This window comes from Desmodus rotundus, chromosome 12 (genome assembly GCF_022682495.2).
Source record: "Desmodus rotundus isolate HL8 chromosome 12, HLdesRot8A.1, whole genome shotgun sequence".
Taxonomy (NCBI): Eukaryota; Metazoa; Chordata; class Mammalia; order Chiroptera; family Phyllostomidae; genus Desmodus; species Desmodus rotundus.
The window spans coordinates 53,050,263-53,071,968 of NC_071398.1; the positions used below are offsets into that span (position 1 = coordinate 53,050,263).

The following is a 21,706-nucleotide window of genomic DNA, read 5'->3' on the forward strand; positions in this document are numbered from 1 at the left end:
CACAGTATTTATCTCTAAAATCTACTTCTTTAGAAGGATTTTAGTCTAACTCGTCAACAACTCAGACAACAGCATCCAGCACTACAGCTCTTTCCAGGAAAAGATGAGTGGCTCTGAAAAGAGCCTTTGGGGTTAGGAGTCAAGCGGCTTCCCCGCGAGTCTACTTGGAGCTGGTGTACTTGGTGACGGCCTTGGTGCCCTCGGACACGGCGTGCTTGGCCAGCTCCCCGGGCAGCAGCAGGCGCACGGCCGTCTGGATCTCCCGCGACGTGATGGTCGAGCGCTTGTTGTAATGCGCCAGGCGCGACGCCTCGCCCGCGATGCGCTCGAAGATGTCGTTGACGAACGAGTTCATGATGCCCATGGCCTTGGACGAGATGCCCGTGTCCGGGTGCACCTGCTTGAGCACCTTGTACACGTACACCGAGTAGCTCTCCTTGCGGCTGCGTTTGCGCTTCTTGCCGTCCTTCTTCTGCGCCTTGGTCACGGCCTTCTTGGAGCCCTTCTTCGGGGCGGGCGCGGATTTGGCTGGCTCGGGCATGACGCAGAGTTCTCTGACAAAACCAGCAGAGTGAAACTTGAGTCCCAGGCTGGCCTATATTTGTAGGGCTTCTATGCAAATAGCTGCTTAACCTGACTAAGTCACTGATTGGATGAAATCATCCAGTAGCAACCTTTCAGTCAATCATGGTGATTTCAAATCTGCTTATTCAGTAGCTGTTTATGAGGAAGTGGCCCTGAATTTTTCCTCCCTTAGAAAAGTTCTCATATTCACAACAGCGCAAAATAAATAAATAAATAAAGAAATAATGTCTTGACAATCGCATCTATTTAGGACTCGTCTTTTCCTCGCTAGAGATCTAAAGACACAAAGCGTGACATAAATCCATGACAGTATCTAGCCTGTCAAAATAGTCACTGGGTTGCTAATGCTAGAAAAAAAGCAGCTGGAACTTAGCTGCATGTTTAAATATTCTCAAAATTATGCTCCGGAGACTGCAAGGTGGTCTGATCAAAGCCGGCAACCTGCAAGCTTTTTAAGACTCAAAGAAATGTCACACTTCCACAGCGACAGGATTTCTGTTCCTGGGAATGGAGTGTGTGAAAGCGATGCCAGTGCTTGTAGGAAGGTTAGACATTGTGAAACAGGGTGCTTGTAGCGCTGAAATAAAACATCTGTTCAAATTCAGAAGTTTTCCTAAAGGAAGAACAGGACGGGATTGATCATATTCAGAAGCGGGGGTTTTAAGAAGGTTGAGAAACCCTGGAACTTACATATTTCTCTTCCCAAACTTAATCTCCCAAAAATAAGATTAAGGAAGTTACTCAGGAGATGAAGCAAAACCTATTAAGGAATGCATAAAACTTAAAATACAGGGTGGGTCAAGGGTGGAGTACTAAGTTAAAAAAATAACAGCATTTTCAATAGGTGATTTTTACAGACCTGGTAGCCAATCACAAGGCCTACATAGTTACTTAATTTATGGCGCGAAATTTGAACACTCAGACCAATCAGGAGGAGTTTGACGTTATAAATACGAACCAGAACAGCAGCGGCTTCAGTTGTGAACTTTGTTTGCAGTCAGTAATTATGGCTAGAACAAAGCAGACCGCGCGCAAGTCCACGGGCGGGAAGGCCCCGCGCAAACAGCTGGCCACCAAGGCGGCCCGCAAGAGCGCGCCCGCCACGGGCGGCGTCAAGAAGCCACACCGCTACCGGCCCGGCACGGTGGCCCTGCGCGAGATCCGCCGCTACCAGAAGTCCACCGAGCTGCTGATCCGCAAGCTGCCCTTCCAGCGCCTGGTGCGCGAGATCGCGCAGGACTTCAAGACCGACCTGCGCTTCCAGAGCTCGGCCGTCATGGCGCTGCAGGAGGCGTGCGAGGCCTACCTGGTGGGTCTGTTCGAGGACACCAACCTGTGCGCCATCCACGCCAAGCGCGTCACCATCATGCCCAAGGACATCCAGCTGGCGCGCCGCATCCGCGGGGAGCGTGCGTAAGCTGTCCTCGGCGAGTGGTGACCTTGAACCCAAAGGCTCTTTTCAGAGCCACCTACACTTTCAATTTGAAGGGCTGTTAGCGAGCAAAGAAATAGCATGTGCCTTGAAAAGAAGGGGTGTGGATGGGAGGTAGTAGGTGAGGTAGCTGCGTGGGAGTTGTGCTGTAGCTGTCCAGTTCCCTCTGCCCACCTGAGGTCCCCCTTCCGGGAGGCCCCGCGGGCAGCGTTGTCCCCCAGCTCTTGCTCTGGAGCAGCAGTCTCCGCCAGAGCGCTCGGGAGCGCAGTCAGTGATTCAGCAAAACGACGTGGATTCTAAGTGACTGGAAAGGACCAATGGGCTTCCAGTTATACAGTAGCTTTGAAAACAGTGGTTTTAAAAGTTGTAATTTTAAGGAGGGAGGCAGGGGGTTGCAAAATTAAACACAGCAAAACTGGTGATGGCTTATGGGGAAGAAATAACAAAATTCTAGTACCGAAGTTTTTAATAGCTTTATTTAAGCTATTAACAGCCCTCAAGTGGAAACTACTGTATCTTTCTTATTGAGTGGTTTTCACTATGGACGAAAAAATGTGGGGACACACCGCACCTGACAAGCCCAGGGAGGCCTGCGTGGCGGCCTTACCAACTTAGACCAAAAGTAACCACCTAGGATGGTCTGAAATGAAAAACTTTCTACCTGAAAGTGAGTTACGTGGGGTAACTCCTGTCCCAGGCCCATATCTTCCCTGACAAAGGCCAGTCTTTCTTTCCCTTAATTGAGCCTGCCTGTGGTCGGTCTGCCTCCACAATAACAAAGCTTCTGAAGGTCGGGGTAATTACCTTTCTCCAAGCCCCGCGGGGCACGGTCACTGCAGCTGAGGGGAAACCACAAATTCCCTCATTGTTATTATTGTGTTAATGGTTGAATGTTAACTATGAAATACTCACAAATGCAAAACTACTGTCTATTTGTTTGACTTTTCACCTACTCCCAGAGATTTCCCTGCTTTCACTTCTCCTGCCTCCCTTATCCAAGGCCAGTGCATTTCCTGTAATCCACCTAAGTCTTCTCCTTTGATTCTGACAAGTAAAATAAGTGCTAAAACTGCGCCTTTGGGGAGCATTTTCTCAATCCATTGAGTTTTTTTTTTTCTCCTGACACCTATGGTCAGTTTGGCTGAAATTAAATCATAAAAATTCTCTACAGGTTTTTTTGTTCCTTACATTTACAACACAAACTCTCATACCTGGATACAACTGAATCCTACTCAGCAATAAAAACACAATGTATTGATACATGTAACAACCTGGCTGGATCTCAAGGGCCTAATGCTGAGTGGGGGTGGGAGGGGGTTGACCCAATTTCAAGGGTTACATATTGTACGATTCCATTCCTGTGGCATTCTCAAAGTAACACAACCAGACACGGATACTGGAGGAGTGACTGCCCCAGGAAAGGGAAGAGGTGGGTCTTTATGAGAATATAAAGGGGGAGTTTTGTTTGTGCATCAGGCACTGGTTACATGACTCTCCCCGGGGTGGGATTGAAGAGCTATCCACTCACAGGCCCAGGTGAGAGCCTGTAAAACTGGGGAGACTGAATAAGGCAGGGGTGTCAAACTCATTTTCACCGGGGGCCACATCAGCCTCGCAGTTGCCTTCAAAGGGCTGAATTTCAACTCCCTGACTCGTAAGGAGTATGTTATATTTATACAGTCCTAAAATTACATTCAGCCCTTTGAAGGCAACCTCCAGGCTGATGTGGCCCCAGGTGAAAATGAATTTGACACCTCTGGAATAAGGCCTGGAGTCTAGTTGACAGTAATTTGCCAATGCCAATTACTTGGTTTTGGTATTACAATTAAATTAGGGGAAACTGGGTTTAGGGGCCATATTCCCAATGAACTATGTAAAAAAAAAAAAAAAAAAAAAGCTGTACCAATTAGCAGTTGCTACTTTGTATTTCTTAGGATTCTATGACTTGCTTAACAAAACGATGTGATTTTTTTTTTTTTTTTCATATGAACAGCAGAGTTTTTCTCCTTCTTTCTAGCTACTCTAGTGGTGATATATCTATTTGGCTGAGTTTTGGTTCACTTGTGTTGCTATGTTTTTGGAGATATTGCTGCTCCTACGTCAAAAGTAAACTGAGTTTCCAAGTGATATTTATAATGTCAAATTTTCTGATGCAGTAACGGGCCGAACTGAGCCTTGGTCTTTAGGACAGTGTGCTTGGTGCATCCATAAATGTGCTGTTGCGGGACAAAAACCACAGGTCCTAAATAGTGTCGCTTGTGCTAAAATCACTCTATTTAGTACTTGATCTAATTGCAGTTATAATCTCTCCCAGAAACAATCATAATGAACAATCTGGAATTTTCTGGTCAAGCAGCAATAAGGTAACCTGTCACTTGGGCCCTCTCCATCCCCCTTAGAGAGATGAGGCAATCTGTATGATAAAGCCTTCCCATTCTCTTTACCCAAACAGAAATCCTTTCTTTTCTTTTGTTAATAGCTCTCCTGCCCCACCTTTGCCTCTATAAAAGCTTTCCATTTTGTAAGGCCCCTCTGAGGAAGGACCCTTCTAGTTGTAAGTGGGATGCTGCCTGATTCGTGAACTGGATAAAAAGCCAATTACATCTTCAAATTTACTCAGCTGAATTTTATTTTTAACAACACTAAAAACCATCTCTTCTTTTGAACATTGTATTATATTCTAAGGCCGTCATTTATATTTTAATGCTCTCGTCTTTTATATCGGCTCAACAAGTTTTCTAAAATAATGCAAACAGAAAAAAAAGAAAAAATAGAAAAGAAAAAAGAAAATAACGCCAACATCTACAAAGGACTGCATGTGTATTGCTGTCATTTGCACAAAGTTGCTTTTCCTTGTTTTAGAGTTTATGACAGCTTTACTTGAATTCCGGGCAGCAGACCCGGGAAAGGATGGGCACCCCTCCCCGCTCTGTCCTACACTCGACAAGAACAGGGCTTTAGGCCTGGCAGTTTACATCCTTTTCCTCCGAAATTCTTCATTGTTTAAATGTATGTGATCAATTTGCTTAACTTAAAGTACACTAGACACTAGTGTTATACTGGAAATATTTTAAAAACCTTCCAAGTGCTTTCGTCGTAAGTTGGGGCGATAGCAATTTGCTGTATAAGGCAGGCATTTTGCTGACAGTAACACAATTATTAAGAGGTATTGATCCTTTTTTATGACTAAGGCCACTCAAACTCAGTTTAACAAACAGGCCCAATAACAGGTTGAGAGCTCAGAGATTCCAAACCCAAAGCCAGGTTGGGTTGCTGGCAACAAACTTACCAATTCCTTTGTTTCTTGGATTTGGACTTGTTTCAATTCCAGTGTGGAAATGATCCAAGAATATCCATGGGATGGATGAATCCCGAAAAACACACATAAACAAAGTGATTTCTTTTGTGTACACGGTAGACACTCCTTTTTAGAATTCCTTATTTTCTAAATACTAGAAAATCTCCCCTCCCCAGCAGGGGCGGGGCCCAGGGCGAGTTTCCGCCCTTTCCGGTCTGTTTCAAACGGGGTCCGCCCAGTTGTTACTTAAGAGGCTGCAGCGGCCACTGAGGGGACAACCGTCGCAACCTCTGCTCCCTCAGCATGTCTGGTCGCGGCAAAGGCGGGAAGGGTCTCGGCAAAGGCGGCGCCAAGCGCCACCGCAAGGTGCTGCGCGACAACATCCAGGGCATCACCAAGCCCGCCATCCGGCGGCTGGCCCGCCGCGGCGGCGTCAAGCGCATCTCCGGGCTCATCTACGAGGAGACCCGCGGGGTGCTCAAGGTCTTCCTGGAGAACGTGATCCGGGACGCCGTCACCTACACGGAGCACGCCAAGCGCAAGACGGTCACGGCCATGGACGTGGTCTACGCGCTCAAGCGCCAGGGCCGCACCCTCTACGGCTTTGGCGGCTGAGACCCCCGCTCCCACCACCCTATTTTTCCCCCAAAGGCCCTTTTCAGGGCCGCCAACTCCCTCCGGGGAAGAGCTGTGCGCGCCTCCGCGGCTTTGATGATTCTGCGAACACGTTTCTCGGGTTGGGCGTTGAGCGGACGGTGGCTCCTTCGGGACGGGCCTCAGTCCGCTCGCGGGGACCCAGCGTTGGCGGCCCCCTCGGCTCCACGGGGCGGGGGCGGGGGGAGCGGGCGTGTGGCTGGAAAAGGAAAGCAAGCCTGACCTGGGGTGGTCCCCGCTCGTCCCGGGTCCGCAGTGGAGGGTACAGCTGTGCAACCCCAAGGCCTTTCTCCGTCAGTGACCCCGCCCGCTCTTTGTCCTCCGTACGGGATCAGCTGCGGGCCCGCTTCGCCGAGAGCGCGGGCAGCGCCGCGCTGCTCGGTTTCACTCGGGTGGTGGGGGCGGGGCGGGCGGCGGGGAAGTGGTTCAATAACTGAATGATTTACGAGTCTGAGGATGATGGCGCCGCCCACAGGAACCCAGGTCCATTAAAATAATTGCCACAAAAACTCTCGGTGCTAATTGTTAATCTGCCCGGGGAGAGACAAGCACAGTTGGCCTCACCTGACACCCTCCCCCCTCCTCCTGGGAGTAGAGTTGATGGTCGTCACTCATGCCCCGCCTCTGAAGGATAAGGTGGGCTGGGGTTATAAAGGTAACCAACTGGGACTTGCTGATTTCCTTGCTCAAGCCGGTCCCTCCCTAAGCCTGAGGCTAAGCAGTTCGGGAGCTACCATTGACTAGACAAAGGGGACGGTGTCTAACCGTCTAACTCCGGTGTCTAACTTCCTCTGAGCCCCGAACCGTCGATTTGCACGTGAAGGGGGGGGGAGCTACCAGCCGAGGTCACAGGCTCTCCGCCTCCCCCTTCCCCTCCATCCCCCTGCAACCTCCCAGCTCACCTTCATCTTAACTTTGCCTTCTGTAAATCGTAAGGCTGTTTGCTCGTTGTTGTTGTGTTTTTTTTGAAATTAGGGACTGTTCGAACACTACAACGTTTATTGTTTTTTATGTAAAGTATATCCTCAAATTGAATCATCAGCCAATGAACTAATTTCCATTTTTTATTTAATGCTTCAGAAAAGTATTTTTATTTTTTTCTTTTTTGTTTGAGAAAACTTTATAAGGAGACTGAAGAGTATCCTTTATAAGGATACTCAAGCCATGTCTAACATCTGAGAAAATGCTATTTACATAAGTCATTATAGATTAAAAATGCATAGTGTTTGTGTTTTAATACAATAAGAGTCCCAGGTTTCAGATAAGTAAGTTTGGTACGGAATTTGCATTGCATAGTTTTTGCTCTTGCCCAGACAACTAGCTCCGAGGCAAACTTGGCGCTTTGCTCCCTGAGAGAAGTGTCACTGGCTTCTCAGGAAAATGCCTCTGCTGCCAGTTGCTCTGCTGAGTGTCCCTCCGTGACCCTGGAGGGATGTGAATCCGCAGTGAGGTCGCCAGCAGACCTAGGAAAGCTGCAGCATAGCGTGGGGACAGACATCCAGGAATCTCGTTTCTCATGTCTGGTGCACGGTAAAGGTGGGAAGACCCCCTCAAGACTGCAAAATCCATCTTACGTTTGAAAGGCTATAAACGGGTAACACGAGTCATTCATTGCATGGTATTTGGCCCTCAGATAGTCTGATGTGTAGGTTTTCTGTGCAACTTTAATAAAAGGGAATAAGAGCGTAAACCTTTGAAGGTACAGTTGTGCACATATTAAACTCATTTTATACTTCAAGCCACCCTACAAGACAGATATCAGTGTTGTTATCTCAATTCTCAGGGACTTGAGCCCCAGAAGCATGGTGTTTCTTTTCTGCCAAGTGCCCAGGTAAAAATAAACAATTCTTTCCATGCTGTCTTCCTGGAGTTGTGGTGGGATATTTTTTTGATGTTCCCTAGCCTTTGTAGAGAAGTCAGATGTTACCTCTACTCAGCCAGTGAAGAACTCTGGGCCTGAGAATTAAATTGATGTAGGACTGGAGGGGAGCAGAGGAGGTCATCTCCAAATGGGCCATGTTGGCCTGTGAATTATTTTGATTTCAAGGCAATGAAGACCCAGGAGACTCAGAAGTTTTATGCCTAAAATATTGTAGATTGGGCCTGTCCCAGAGAGAGAGCCATTAACAGAGTTAACTCTGATATGAAGGACACATGTGGAGGACAGGGAACCTCCTGATCACCATTGCTCTCGTCCTTCCGTGGACTGCCCTCCACCTCGTCAGTGCCCAGGCCCCCCTCTGGTTCTGTAGCTCAGGGCAGCAGACAAGACTCAATTGCCTGACTGCCTTTGGGTCTTATTTTTCTGGTGCTTTTGTATGTACGAAACTAAAATTGTTGTTCTCCTGTTAATCTGTCTTACGTGATTTTGATTGTTAGACCAGCCAAAGAACCTGGAAGAGAAGACGGGGAAATTTTTCCAACATAAAAAGACACATTAATAGGAGAAAAGCATGCAAGTACACCTCATATAAAGTTTGCCTGAGTCGGACACCCTCAGAAGGAAATGATGACATTGGCAAGTCACTGTGACCTGGCTGTGGTGGGCTGGAGTGACTGTAGGGCAGGGAGCATGCAGGTGGAGACCTGGCAGGACTGTGTGGCCGCTGCAGGACGCTGGTGACGGCGCTGGGAGGCATAGCTTTCCTCTGCTCGTTAGGGGTGTGCAGCTAGCTGGGCCTGAGAATTAAGTGACCATAAGATGGATTAACAGGAGGAGAGCATACAAATTTTGTTTAATATTTTTACATGTACAGGGGAGTCTTCACAGGAAAGTGAAGAGCCTAGAAGTGATTAGGCCTTATATCCTAGGTTAAACAGAGTAGGAATTGTCAAATAGTAACTAAGATATACGGGCAGACTGAAGGAAGGTAAGGCTTATTTAACAAGGTCTGTGGGTACAGATTCCTCTCAGCCTCAACTCTCCATTTCTGATCACAAGAATGTCCTTTTCTCCCTGGTTCAGAGAAGGCACATTCCACAGGGGACCATGATCTGCCCTCAGAAATGAAAGGTGGAGTCTGAGCCCCACTTTTGCAACCTGTTTATTTCCAGGTCTGTAACTCAAAATAATCCTTATACCAAAGTGGCATATTCTGCCACCTTGCAGGACGCTCAGTTCTTTTCTGGGCACCTGGATGACATCTCACCATTTACAGCACATTCTGGGAGAGCTGACTCAAGGAGGACCTACGAAGTGACAGGAAGGGTCCTCAGGAGACAGCTCACTGGGAAGAATCAGAAACAGAGGCATGGGACCCAAAAGAGCTAACCGAGAAGAATCAGGGAGAACAGAGGACCGGGGTCAGGAAAAAAGGTGCCATGTAAGCATGTGAGGAGATTGTGAAGGCCGGAGTAATGAATGGGGTCAGGTGTAGTAGAGATTAAATCTTTAGTATAATTTGGAAATTAATAAGTCACTGTTAACCTTGGCAAGTATATTTGTTAGTGAGTGATTGGGACAGAAGTCATATAATCATAGTGACTTGAGTATTCAAGCCTTGAAAATTTGATAACATAAGAAGGATCTATCTAGTAATTGACAGGGTTGTAGGCCAAGTTGAGAGACCCTGAAATATGTTTTTATGCAGGGCAGGGTAAAAGTAGGTTTACTTGTTTGTATGGAAAATAATACAACAATAAATAATAATACAAGAATGAAGTTTCACATACTCACAAGTGTAAAACTACTTTTGTTTACACTGAGTGGAAGGAAAGGAGCCAAGAGGGGGAATATTAAAAATTTAAGTTGGGATGTCATTATGGTTAGAGTTGAATGACCAGCTAATTTATTGTCCGACCAAGTAAGTTATTGATAGTGGAAGGCACCTCCATAAACAACTATCCTAAGATGCTGAACAGGTGGACTGCGTGTGTTTTCACTGGGGGTTTAAATGGCACAGGTAAGTAAGGGAAGGGTTTAGAACACAGGTGCAGGGTGAGCATGACCGCTTCTTCTGCCTGCGGGGAAATGGAGAGCAGAGGATGCAGGCCCGGTCACCGGAGGGAAGGCCATCGGTGGACAGAACACACGGAGAGTTTAAGTTAACCACAATTTTGGAAATAAAGCAGTAAGATGAGCGATGACCTGAGTCAGGCTAGAGTTCCACGTCCTCAGAAATGTTCCGTGTGAGACAAAAATGAAGATTATCTTCCAGGCTTGATTTTTGCTTTTACCAGTCTAACTGCCCACCGCTCTCCCAGGGTTTCCTGCAGAGAGGTCCGTGTGAAGCCCGAGCGCCCTCTACAGGACACTCGCTGCTAGGTCTGAGCAACCTTCCGGGAAAGTGAATTTTAATGCCCCCGGAATACAATGAAGCCAATTATTTAACATTTAAGGTGGAGAACTGCTGCCATTCCGAAGGCTACTTGCTCCAGGAAGTAACAAACCGGGTCCTTCCCAAACGCCTGGGGACACCCCGCCCTCTTGCCGCTCCCCGCAGTTTGCTTTGTCCTCTGGGCTCATTTGAGAGCCGCCATCTTAGGCCAGGGCCGCCGACTAGAAAATGGCCCCAGACACAAGCCCGCCGGACTTTGCAAAGGAGGGACTTTCTTGTCAAAAGTTAGAATCACAACAGAACACCGACAAAGTACCAAGCACTACCTTCAGGTTTGGTTGTTACTAACAGCCCTTCGTGTGACCAGGTGGGTGGCCCTGAGAAGGGCCTTTTGTGGACGAGCCGGGGCCGCAGGGCGAGGGCGGCGGAACGCTCAACCGCCGAAGCCGTAGAGGGTACGGCCCTGGCGCTTGAGCGCGTAGACCACGTCCATGGCCGTGACCGTCTTGCGCTTGGCGTGCTCCGTATAGGTGACGGCGTCCCGGATCACGTTCTCCAGGAAGACCTTGAGCACCCCGCGGGTCTCCTCGTAGATGAGCCCGGAGATGCGCTTGACGCCGCCGCGGCGGGCCAGCCGCCGGATGGCGGGCTTGGTGATGCCCTGGATGTTGTCGCGCAGCACTTTGCGGTGGCGCTTGGCGCCGCCTTTGCCGAGACCCTTCCCGCCTTTGCCGCGACCAGACATAGTGAAGAGCAGTTAATAACCACAATCCACCACCAAAGCACCGGCTGCAGCCGCTTATATAAGGCTTTCGCGAGCGTTTCCGGAAACGGGACGCGCAGGGGGCGGGGACTCGCGCTCCGCGTCCGACTCCTTCCTGTTTCCTCGCTGCCTACACAGAGCGGCCGGTGTCTGCAGCCCCTGGCCGCGGGCCTGTGGGTCGTTTCGATAATTGGTACCGCACCAGTGTCCTGACCCCTATGACCATTTATAAAAAGGAGGCAATAACGCAACACTTATCTACGAAAGGGAAAGATGCCAGAATAAAATTATTTTTAATTGCAAAAATCCTTTAAAAAATTATAAAGTATTGATTTTTACAATACTTGGAGAATTTGGCGGATCGTGGCAGCGTCTCATTTGCAGAGCATTAGGATACGCGTCGTTTTCAGCATTCCTTCAAAGGACCTCTAGAAGGGGAACCAATGTTAACTGAATTTTCACTTTTTCTCCCAGATTCGTAAAACTATTTGCTTTTTACTATTTGCTTTGTAAAAAACGAGGAATCCCAGGCTTGGAGAATTAACCTGTCCTAGTATGTGGTTCTGTTGGGGAGAACTGAGGCCTATGATTCTGGATTCTCGTGATCTTGCCACTTACAACTGATCTATGCCAGTAAAGAAGTGAAGGTATGTCACGGAGAATAAAAGTTTACAAAGTAACAATTAAAAATAATACAAATAAACACTGTGAAATACTGTCCAAGTAAAAAGAGCAGCTGAGGTGGTGTTCTGTACACAGCTGATGAGTTGATTTGTTTAACAGACAAATGCCAACATTTGTCCCCTTTCCACACATCCGCCCAGAGCACCTTCTGCGGAGGTGACTTGTAAACACCCCGCTCTTGGGGTGCTCACCATAGACGCAGTCAGAAGATGAACCATTTCCTCCCAGCAGAGACTGAGACACAGACTTGAACAGATATTGGGATCTCCCAGGCTCACCTTTTTGAGAAAGCACAAACGAGGAATTATTGATTGATCGACTGGTTGATCGATTCAATGATTCAGGGTGAACTCTATGCCTAGAATGGTGTACAAATACCAGATTTACAACGATACTTTTTGGTTTGCTTTGTTTTTTTCTTTCTTTTTAATTTTGAGGGTATGTGGAGTAAAGCTGGGGATAGTGAAACAAAGAAGGACTTAGAAGAAGCAACAGGAGAGAGTGTAGGTGGGGCTGCAATTGACTTGGACAGTCAGAGAAAAGGGGGCCTTGGAGACAAGTTCAGGGGGTTAGGCCGGGCGGAGCTGCCACTGCCCATTGCTCCTCTGCTTGAAGTCTCATGGGAACCCTCAGAGTTTAGGAGACGCGCACCTGATAGGCAAGAAAGGCGTGGGTGTGCTCCTGGTGGGGGAGAGCACGCCCACCAACATGTTCTTTTAAAAAAAGGGTCAAGTACAGGGAAGAGAAAAGTGAAGTCCCGGTGAGGGGTCATCCTAAGTCAGCTCCCCAGGCCCCTGGTTCTGCCTGATAGTGCTGCGCGGGGCAGCTGTGTGACTGCATCACCTGGGAGCTTGTCAGACTCACAGTTTCAGGGACAACCCTAAATCAACTGAAGTGGCATTTTTAACAAGATCTCCCAGTGGGGGGGGCTTGTGTTTGCAAGCGTGGGAAGAGCTGTCGTAAAGCTGTGCTGTCCTGCATTATCCACTAGCCACGTATGCTCATTTCAATTTAAATCAATTAAACTTAAGTAACATTGAAAATCAGTGTCTTCAGTTAGCCACACGTAAGGCCTCTTTGACAGCACAGCTGCAGACCATGCCCATCACACTGAGCTCTGTTGGTCTGGGCTGAGACAGAATCCGTTCTGAGGAGCTGCTAATGCAGACTGTGGACAGTGGGGGTCTAGGGGGATCTGAGATGAAGTGAAGACTGGGCTTTTCTTGGGGTGCACTAGAAATTAGCCAACTTCTGGGTGTACCAGATATTACAGAAACATAGAGATGTGTAAGAAGAAAATTGCAAGTTTGAGAGTAGTGGCCTTTTTAAGAAATAAAATTAATAGATGTACTAGAGCTTGGAGGGGTTTCAAGTGGGAGAACTTCCTCCGGTGAGACCATCCAAAAGGAAATTAAAATAGATGTGATTTCTCATGGCCCTTTTGGACACATTTCATTTGAATACAAAGCCCTGTCTGCTATACAGCCCTCAGGTCTACTTTGCCCTTTTTGTTCTTTATTCAGTGCAGTTCTTCCCCCCTAAACCTTTGCCACGCTTGCTTCAGCACGGCCCCTGTGACAGGCCGGGTGAGCTCTGGTGGGGCCTCTCACTGTCATCCACCGTGGTGAGAGGCGGGTCAACACCACCACCACGGGGAGAGCATGAAGTCAAAAGTGAGCTCTCCATCACGGCTGTAGTTTGTCTCTGCTACCTTTTACATCTTAGCACAGTGGAAAATCCACTGTCATAAGATATATACAGATTGAGGATTCAAAAGTAAAAGCACATCTTTCTTGGTGGCTACCAAAGGAATAAGGGCAAGTTTTCAAGTTTCCCGGCACCTGCGGCACATCCCAGCTTTCAGGAAGCTCGTCAGCCGCTGCAGACAGTCTCAGCCAGGGTCTCAAGCAACAACAGGAACCGCCTGCAGCACGGCCCCTCCTCTCGTGAACATCTGGGGAAGAACTCTTCCGGTGAAAGCATTTATCTCAATTACTTCCCTTCAGGAAGGACAGTGATTAACTACAATCAATTAAGAAAATAGCCCTTAGTTCCAATGCCTTCTCCCTACTTGTGGTCTAAATAACCACAGGAAACAGTTAGTGTTGCACAGGAATGGAGTGGGGGTATCTGCTGTGGAAGGTAGTTTTCACCCGTCCTATATCAAGTACATGCAACGTAGGGAACACTCCCAGCACTTGCCGACAACTTGATAGTATGACTCCAAGGATGACCCAAATAGTGAACTTAAAAAAAATTGAATTTTAATTTTATCTTTAGGGCTGGGTAATACTAGGCTCTCCACTGAAAAGGAAAGGGGCCTACAAAACGTTTGCGATCATTGCTACTGACAAGGATTCCCACAAAATCCCCGCCTAGGAAGAATGAGTGCCCACGATCCAATCTCCTCTTTACACACAGTATTTCTATTTGGTACACAACGTGGTTTCCAGTCCCAGAGGTGGTTTCAGCCAGTGCCTGCCAGCAAAGTACTATTTAAAAACAAGCCAAGTGATTTTTATGAAATAAGTTAACTGTGACACACCTTTAAAACTGATTATTTTATCTTGGTTTTATAGGAGAAAGTTCTCAAATTGCACGGAATGTAGGCTAGGATAACTAGATTTTTGGAAATAGGAGTATTTATCAGAAGAAACATAAGACTCCAGGTACGTTTCTTGTTTATTTATTTTAACAATCACGAGGCTTAGTTTCAGTACCTGGTGATTTGATGGATAATATTAGCTTGTGCTTACCGGTCACTATTTACGGAATTCTCTTCACTCTGCTGTGTTGCAAAGACGGACGGGGAAAGTCAGTCCGCTCGTGATGAAATGTCGGTTCAGCCTCTTACAAGGACACTTTGGGCCAACAGATTTAGGTGGTGACCATCTAGTTCACATTTTGTTATTAAAAAGCCTAGGGAGAACTGTGAAAATTCACACCCTGATTTCAATGAGAAATTTTTCTTTCTACTTCCCTGTGTCCCTGTTTGCAATATTAAAAGACCAAATCATATTTATCTTTAAAAAAACATTTCGAAATATAGGAAATAACGCACAACACTCTATGCTAAATATTAGAGGAAAAACTCTGATGGGTAGGGTGTGTGTCATTAACTAATTTACAATTTTAAGGAGATGGGATAAAAAACACATGATCTCCTAGGCTTCTTCAGCTCACAGCTGGTAAACTTACTGTTATTCTGTTGTTTTGTGACTGCTCTTTTGCGAAAAGAGTTGCGTTCTAATGCCCACTCTACGTCTGTAAAACTGTAAGACTAGACTGCTTTTTTAGCGACGGCTGGGGACCGGTTAGAACTGGGTATTCAAAAAACGCACGGAGCGCCCTTGATCTCATGCTTCCTAAAATGGTCAAATCACCGAAAACACTGGGATCAAACCCAGTTTACACATTGGTCACTCAAATACTTAAAGATAAAAACATCTTTTCTAAAATAGTTGTCCATCACCTCTGCAGAATTCTCTCCCCCACCGCCAATTCCCAGGGCTCGGGGCAAAGAGCTCGTGCTGTGCTATTGCTCTCACGAAAAATCCGATTTTCCTTTTATATTTGAGTAGACATGAGTTTATTTACATAAAGTTGCGAAGAAAAGAATGTGTAGAACTACGTCCTGGAAAAAATATTTGCAAAGAAAACAGAGAGAAATCGTATTTTTAAGGAAAATCTGAAAGTTGTCTCCGTTTGAAGGAAGTTTCCAAGGGAGTTGGGGGAATCAGGACTGTTTCGGGGTGCGGGCTGTGATAGGAGGCACGGCGAAGAGGGCAGGGAGGAGGCCTGGAGGCTCTCTGACCTGTTTCCCCCAAATCCCTAATTATTTCGTGCACAGATTTCCTACATTTTTCTTCTTTTTCAAGGGGCAAAAACACAGCCACCCGGCAGAGCGGAGCAGCGCTTCTGGGCAGCGCGGCGCGCGGAGCCGGCAGCCAATCACCTCCCAGCGACTCGCTATATAAACCCCCGCCGCCCGCGCCGGGGCACGCCGCTCTGACAGTTTAAGTCTTTTTGTCTTGCCAGGCAAAACAGGAAAAAATGTCGGAGACTGCTCCAGTTGCTCCTGCTGCTCCCGCCCCTGCGGAGAAAACACCTGTTAAGAAGAAGGCGAAGAAAACCGGCGCCGCTGCCTCCAAGCGCCAGGCGTCCGGGCCGCCAGTGTCCGAGCTCATCACTAAGGCCGTGGCCGCCTCCAAGGAGCGCAGCGGCGTGTCGCTGGCCGCGCTCAAGAAGGCGCTGGCGGCCGCGGGCTACGACGTGGAGAAGAACAACAGCCGCATCAAGCTGGGCCTCAAGAGCCTGGTGAGCAAGGGCACCCTGGTGCAGACCAAGGGCACCGGCGCCTCCGGTTCCTTCAAGCTCAACAAGAAGGCGGCCTCCGGGGAGGCCAAGCCCAAGACCAAGAAGGCGGGCGCGGCCAAACCCAAGAAGGCTGCTGGGGCGGCCAAGAAGCCCAAGAAGACCGCGGGGTCAGCCACCCCCAAGAAGAGCGCCAAGAAGACCCCGAAGAAGGCGAAGAAGCCGGCGGCGGCTGCAGGGGCCAAGAAAGTGACCAAGAGCCCGAAGAAGGTGAAAGCAGCCAAACCCAAGAAGGCGGCCAAGAGTCCAGCCAAGGCCAAGTCCCCTAAGCCCAAGGCGGCCAAACCTAAAGCTGCGAAACCGAAGGCTACAAAGGCAAAGAAGTCGGCGCCTAAGAAAAAGTAAAGTTCCAAGACGCAGGTTCTGCTTTGAAAATCTCAAAGGCTCTTTTCAGAGCCACCCACCAATTTCAAGAAAAAGAGCTTAACCAGACATATACATATATATATTGTGTGTGTGTTTCCTTAAGGTTACTGATTAACTTAATGCGGGGCGGGATGGGGGGATGGGGCCAGGGAGAGGGGCGGGCGTGTGCGCGGTTGAAATATCCTACAAGATCACGGACAGTGTCCTTGTAGGAAGTTCGTCTTTGGCTTCTGGTGCAGTGACTGTGGTCTAACCTCTCCACTTTCCCTTGGCCTCGTGGCACTCGATATTGGGCGGCGGTGCGGCAGAACCCCGCCCTCCGCGACGGTCACACCGCCCAGGGGCACTCTGAGCTCCTCACCGTTGCGGATGGCCAGCTGCAGGTGGCGCGGTCTTGCCACCCTGATTCCCGCGCGCAGACTTGTCGGGGGAGAAAAAGTGTAATTATCATAGATAAGCCAATCCGAGGAGAGGGTCATTCAAGTGTCTGGGCGTTCCTAAAATTTCCTTTCCCATTGGTTTGCAGCGGTTATTGAGAGCTAATCAGAACGTAGTCCTGATTCACGTGCATGGGCTCCGGGGAGAATACCAATTAGAGGCTGAGATATCAAGTCTCCTATATCCTATGAAGTGGTTGGAAAATTTGGATTTTTTTTTTTAAAGAAAAACTTGGATTTTTGTTCCCTTGAGGCCACTGGAGCGCTCTTTGGGGCGAGTATGCACACTATTGTTATTCTACCGACAATTGAGCAGCCACTCTGGGGCTGAGGGTATAACCTCTGAGGGTTTGTGATTGGCCCTCTGCCAGATTTCCTCCCCAGGTTGTTGGGAGTACCTAGGGAGCCCTAGTTGCCTGCTGAGAACAGGCAAAGCACAGGGAGGAGAAATAACAAAAAGGCTTAGAAGGCAGCGAGGTTGGCAGAAAGCCCCTGGATTTGGGGCGGCCAGGAACAATATTGGCTCTTGGAACAAGGGTTCACTTGCCTATCCCACTCTTTCCACTTCATCTCCGGGACTGAGGTTTTTGCTTTTTTATCTCAGGAAAGCCCATTTAATTTTACTGGCAAATCTCGACAACATTCTGAGTTCTATAGACCATTTGGGGCTGTCAACCTGGATGGTGGAAATGAGCCTTGCTGTCAGCTCTGTGCGCAGGCGACCGGTCCGGGCGGATCCTGCAGTCCTGTGGATTCAACAAGGGCAAGCACGGATGTGTTTGTATGGCTTTGCAGTTACTGCGACTACCTCGAGATAAAGTTTACGCTCCTTCTGAGTCTGGTGCTCATTATTCCTTGTTGCTCCTTGTTATTTGATGTGTTATTAATAAAACACATTTTTTGAACTCAAATATACTCATATATTTTAACGTTGCTAACTTTCTTATCCTGTATGCATGAAGTACTTACACACATCCTTTTGAAAAGGTAGCCACAGGCCTCAGGCTACGCAGGAGCCCCCAAGCACTTCGCCAGGGGGCGCCAAGGACCTCGTGGTTGGAGTGTCCCCTCACTTTATTCTGATTACAGCACCCACTATTGGATGATAATTGCTTAAAATTCATTACTTAAACTTAGCTTTTAAAAAAAATGAATGTAACCTGTAACCTTGTGAGCATCTTTCTAACCAGGAGTTTAATTTTTCCCAGTCACAGCTGCATCCCATAGCTTCTTCCTCCTTTTATGGGAGTGGCTAGGTTGAGAAAGAAGACTCTCGTAAATGCTGGAATGTGGAAAGAACCCTTTTGAAAAAAAGAGATTGCATTGAGTAGGAAAGATGGGAAGACAGCCGTGAGGACTTTAATAACCAGAATGAGAGAGTTAGGGTTTTGATAAGAGTGACGAGGAATAAGAAAGTTATGGGGGAATTAAACACTCAAACGAGTGGTCACAACGACTATACAACATCTCTGTTACTATACGACAACAGTTTACAAAGCTCATTTACGATGGCCTTGCTTTAAAGCATTTGCATTAGGCACAGTTAAAAGGCGTGTTTTACAACTCAGAAAACTGTGGTGTAGAAAGACGAACTGAACAGAATCACTTTACTGGTGCGTGACCAGAAAATTCCAGTCTTGCTGATTAAGATTATGTTTCTGGGAAGGGTTGAAACAGCAATGAGACCAGGTGCTAAATATGGGTTTGCTGCCTCGAACTCTCACCACCAGCGGTGCCGGTTCGGGTGGCGGTTCCTGACCCTCACCACTGTCCGCTTAGGATGCACCAAGCACACTGTCCTAAACGCCATGGATCAGCTCAGCCAAGAACCCACCAGAAAACTGGAGATTACGAACTTCAAACTTTGAAGCACAGTTTACTTTTGAGGTGGAGGCAGCAATGTGTGCAAAATCATGTATCAACATAAATGAAACACACCTTAGCCAAATGAAAATGTCCCCAGTACAACAGCCCGGAGAAAGCCAAAAAATCCCTGCTGTTTATAAAAACAACAAACGTAAAAACTTTGGTTTGTTACCCAAGTCATAGAATCCTAAGCAATACAAAGTAGGAATGGCTAAACAATTTGTGCAGCTTTTTCCCCCCTTAGTTTCAAGCAGAGTCCGCTGAACCCAGTTTTCCTTCATGGTGACATCCTGTACAATTATATTACAATACGAGAACCAGGCATTTTCATTGCCTTCTCTATGGTTGAGGATTCCAGCAAATAGGGGGTTATTCAGCTTTATCTGTGCAAAATACTGACAACTACACTCCAGGCCTCATTCAGTCTCACCAGTGTTACAGGCTCTCATCTGGGCGTGAGTGGATAGCTCTATGCAATCCCGCCCCAAGGAGAGAGTCTTGCAACTACTTCTGTGATGCGCATACAAAACTCCCCCTTTATAGTCACATCCACCCCCTTTCCCTGGTCTGGGGGCAGTCACTCCTCTGCTGTCCATCTCTGGTTTTGTTACTTTGAGAATGCCACATAAATAAAATCACACAATATGTAACATTTGAGATTGGCTTTGATATAAAGCATTTTACCCTTGAGATACAGCCAGGTTGTTACATGTATCAAAATTGCTGAATAGGATTCAGTTGTATACATGTTTTAGAATTTGGGTAACCAATCATCAAGAGAAAGATACAAAATTGTTATGTTGTTTCTGCTTTAAGGCTATTAAAATACAGCTGTTAATAACTTTCAAGCCCAGTTTTGTTGTTTCTTTCCCCATCCCACTTCCAGTTTTGGTTTGTTTCACTTTGTTTTCCTGAATTTCACGTTAAAATGATCTCTTAAAGAAGGTAAATTCCTGCTGATATGGTGACTGGGAACCTGCTAACCTTTTCCATAGTCAGGTTGAAATCTTAGTGTTGCTCTATATTTCATGTAGCTGTTTCTGAACCCGAATTCTGGGTTCTGTAGCTTCAGACTCATTCCAGTAAGACTGCAATTTTTGTTGAATAAACGGCTGGGAAGGCCATGATCTGTTTCCTGCCCAGGACTTGATTTTACTCAAGTGCAGAGCTATTCAAGAGCCTCCATTGTTTACCAATGGCCCCAGGCTAGGCGCTCCCATTTCTGTAAGAACCTTACTAAATCCAAAATTCCTGCATTGCCTGAGGGTCTTGCAAAATTTGCATTTGGAATAAAGTGGGAAGCTGCCTTCTCAATGGTTGAGAATTCCAGCAAATAGGGGGTTATTTAGCTTTATCTCTGCAAGATCTGGGGTCTGACTTAGTGACAATGTCGTGCTTCTCAGGCGGGGTGCGGACAATCTGCCCAATGAGCTTGCAGTAATTTGCTGCAACAGTTAATTCCTGGCTAGAACTTTCATCTACCCACCCCCAGCCTCGGCGTCATTTGGTGCAGTAGTGCTGGCCCAGCTGTATCATGCAGGACACGGAGCCTCAGGGACAACGGGGTGCATTCGTTAAGACCGAGGGATTTGGGCGGCCAGAGCCACTTCCCTGCAGCTGCCACAGCTACTATCCGCCCTCCCCCACTGCTTGGTTTAGGGAGCAGACCCCACTTACTTGCTCACAGCTCTTCAAACTGAAAGTGTAGGTGGCTCTGAAAAGAGCCTTTGGGTTCAAGGTTACCATTCAATGATGACAGACAGCTTATGCCCGCTCCCCGCGGATGCGGCGCGCCAGCTGGATGTCCTTGGGCATGATGGTGACGCGCTTGGCGTGGATGGCGCACAGGTTGGTGTCCTCGAACAGGCCCACCAGGTACGCCTCGCACGCCTCCTGCAGCGCCATGACCGCCGAGCTCTGGAAGCGCAGATCGGTCTTGAAGTCCTGCGCGATCTCGCGCACCAGGCGCTGGAAGGGCAGCTTGCGGATCAGCAGCTCGGTGGACTTCTGGTAGCGGCGGATCTCGCGCAGGGCCACCGTGCCGGGCCGGTAGCGGTGCGGCTTCTTGACGCCGCCCGTGGCGGGCGCGCTCTTGCGGGCCGCCTTGGTGGCCAGCTGTTTGCGCGGGGCCTTCCCGCCCGTGGACTTGCGCGCCGTCTGCTTGGTGCGGGCCATGACGTGGCTATAACGTGAGTGGACTGGAGCAAACCGCTTGACCCTGTATTTATACAGGAAGAGAATTACTCTGATTGGATTGTTGGCAATTCCTGTTGGTCTTTGGTCCCAAATTCCGGAAGTGCTCCGACCGTTGGAGGATGGCTTTATCCGTTCGGCGAGTCTCTGATTGGTTCTTTTGAATTACCACACATCTTTCAAGTAACTTAAATAAAGTCATTTTCTTGGTTATTTGTTTCATCAATGATGCCTCCACCCCCTCCCACACACAAGTATGGCCCACAGAAACATTTAATATTCTTGAGCTTTTCTCCTGTTTGGAGAAAAAAAAAATGTGTTCGAAAGTGCTTTCAAGAAAAATTTTTTTAAATCACCCGCCGTTTTGTGCATAATTAACCCGTTTTCATCCATGCCGTGTTACCGCTCTTTCCCCCTATTTAAAAATCCACTGTCTGAGCCTCTCACGAGTGCTATTTCTCCGTATTTTAAGTAAATTCCTAGTTCATTGTACCATCAGGCATACGCGGAGTTCTGATTTCCTGGAATCCCTGGAGCTTTCATTTCGGATTTGACTCAATGGTAATTTTACTCAGCCCTTCGGTTTTGAGGCATTTCAAATGTCAGCTCGGCCGTCATGGCGGGAACCGATAAGAAAGCGTTTGCAATAAGGAACCTCGAAAAGATGGAAGCGATTCAGAGTCTTCAGTGAACGTTTATTTGAAATGCTGCGATGGCCCAGCGTCGGGCTGCTGGTCGGAGAGAGGGGGGTGTCCCGCACAATTTATGACAAAGGCT

At 47.8% G+C, this 21,706-nt stretch overlaps 6 protein-coding genes across 6 annotated transcripts; 3 read left to right on the forward strand and 3 right to left on the reverse strand.

Moving 5' to 3' along the window:
• Positions 1-23: 23 nt before the first annotated feature.
• On the reverse strand, positions 24-5,324 carry LOC112313656 (histone H2B type 1-C/E/F/G/I). Its single transcript, XM_071219791.1, has 2 exons — positions 5,307-5,324; positions 24-554 (listed from the first exon to the last, which is right to left on the reverse strand). Exon 2 carries the CDS (start codon positions 539-541, stop codon positions 161-163), a length of 381 nt encoding a protein of 126 aa, XP_071075892.1. The 5' UTR covers positions 542-554; positions 5,307-5,324; the 3' UTR covers positions 24-160.
• LOC112313674 (histone H3.1) lies at positions 1,590-2,279 on the forward strand. The gene has a single exon (XM_024570272.4). It carries the CDS (start codon positions 1,592-1,594, stop codon positions 2,000-2,002), a length of 411 nt encoding a protein of 136 aa, XP_024426040.3. The 5' UTR covers positions 1,590-1,591; the 3' UTR covers positions 2,003-2,279.
• A 281-nt stretch (positions 5,325-5,605) lies between the features above and the next one.
• LOC128779721 (histone H4) lies at positions 5,606-6,183 on the forward strand. Its single transcript, XM_053915710.1, has one exon. The coding sequence runs from the start codon at positions 5,619-5,621 to the stop codon at positions 5,928-5,930; it is 312 nt and encodes a 103-aa protein (XP_053771685.1). The 5' UTR covers positions 5,606-5,618; the 3' UTR covers positions 5,931-6,183.
• Positions 6,184-7,117: 934 nt separating this feature from the next.
• LOC139440400 (histone H4) lies at positions 7,118-11,080 on the reverse strand. The gene has a single exon (XM_071219845.1). It carries the CDS (start codon positions 10,989-10,991, stop codon positions 10,680-10,682), a length of 312 nt encoding a protein of 103 aa, XP_071075946.1. The 5' UTR covers positions 10,992-11,080; the 3' UTR covers positions 7,118-10,679.
• Positions 11,081-11,778: 698 nt separating this feature from the next.
• On the reverse strand, positions 11,779-20,914 carry LOC139440385 (histone H3.1). The gene is made up of 2 exons (XM_071219774.1): positions 20,414-20,914; positions 11,779-11,971 (listed from the first exon to the last, which is right to left on the reverse strand). The coding sequence occupies exon 1, from the start codon at positions 20,909-20,911 to the stop codon at positions 20,501-20,503; it is 411 nt and encodes a 136-aa protein (XP_071075875.1). The 5' UTR covers positions 20,912-20,914; the 3' UTR covers positions 11,779-11,971; positions 20,414-20,500.
• On the forward strand, positions 15,321-16,511 carry LOC112313628 (histone H1.3). Its single transcript, XM_024570230.3, has one exon. It carries the CDS (start codon positions 15,747-15,749, stop codon positions 16,410-16,412), a length of 666 nt encoding a protein of 221 aa, XP_024425998.2. The 5' UTR covers positions 15,321-15,746; the 3' UTR covers positions 16,413-16,511.
• Positions 20,915-21,706: the final 792 nt, after the last annotated feature.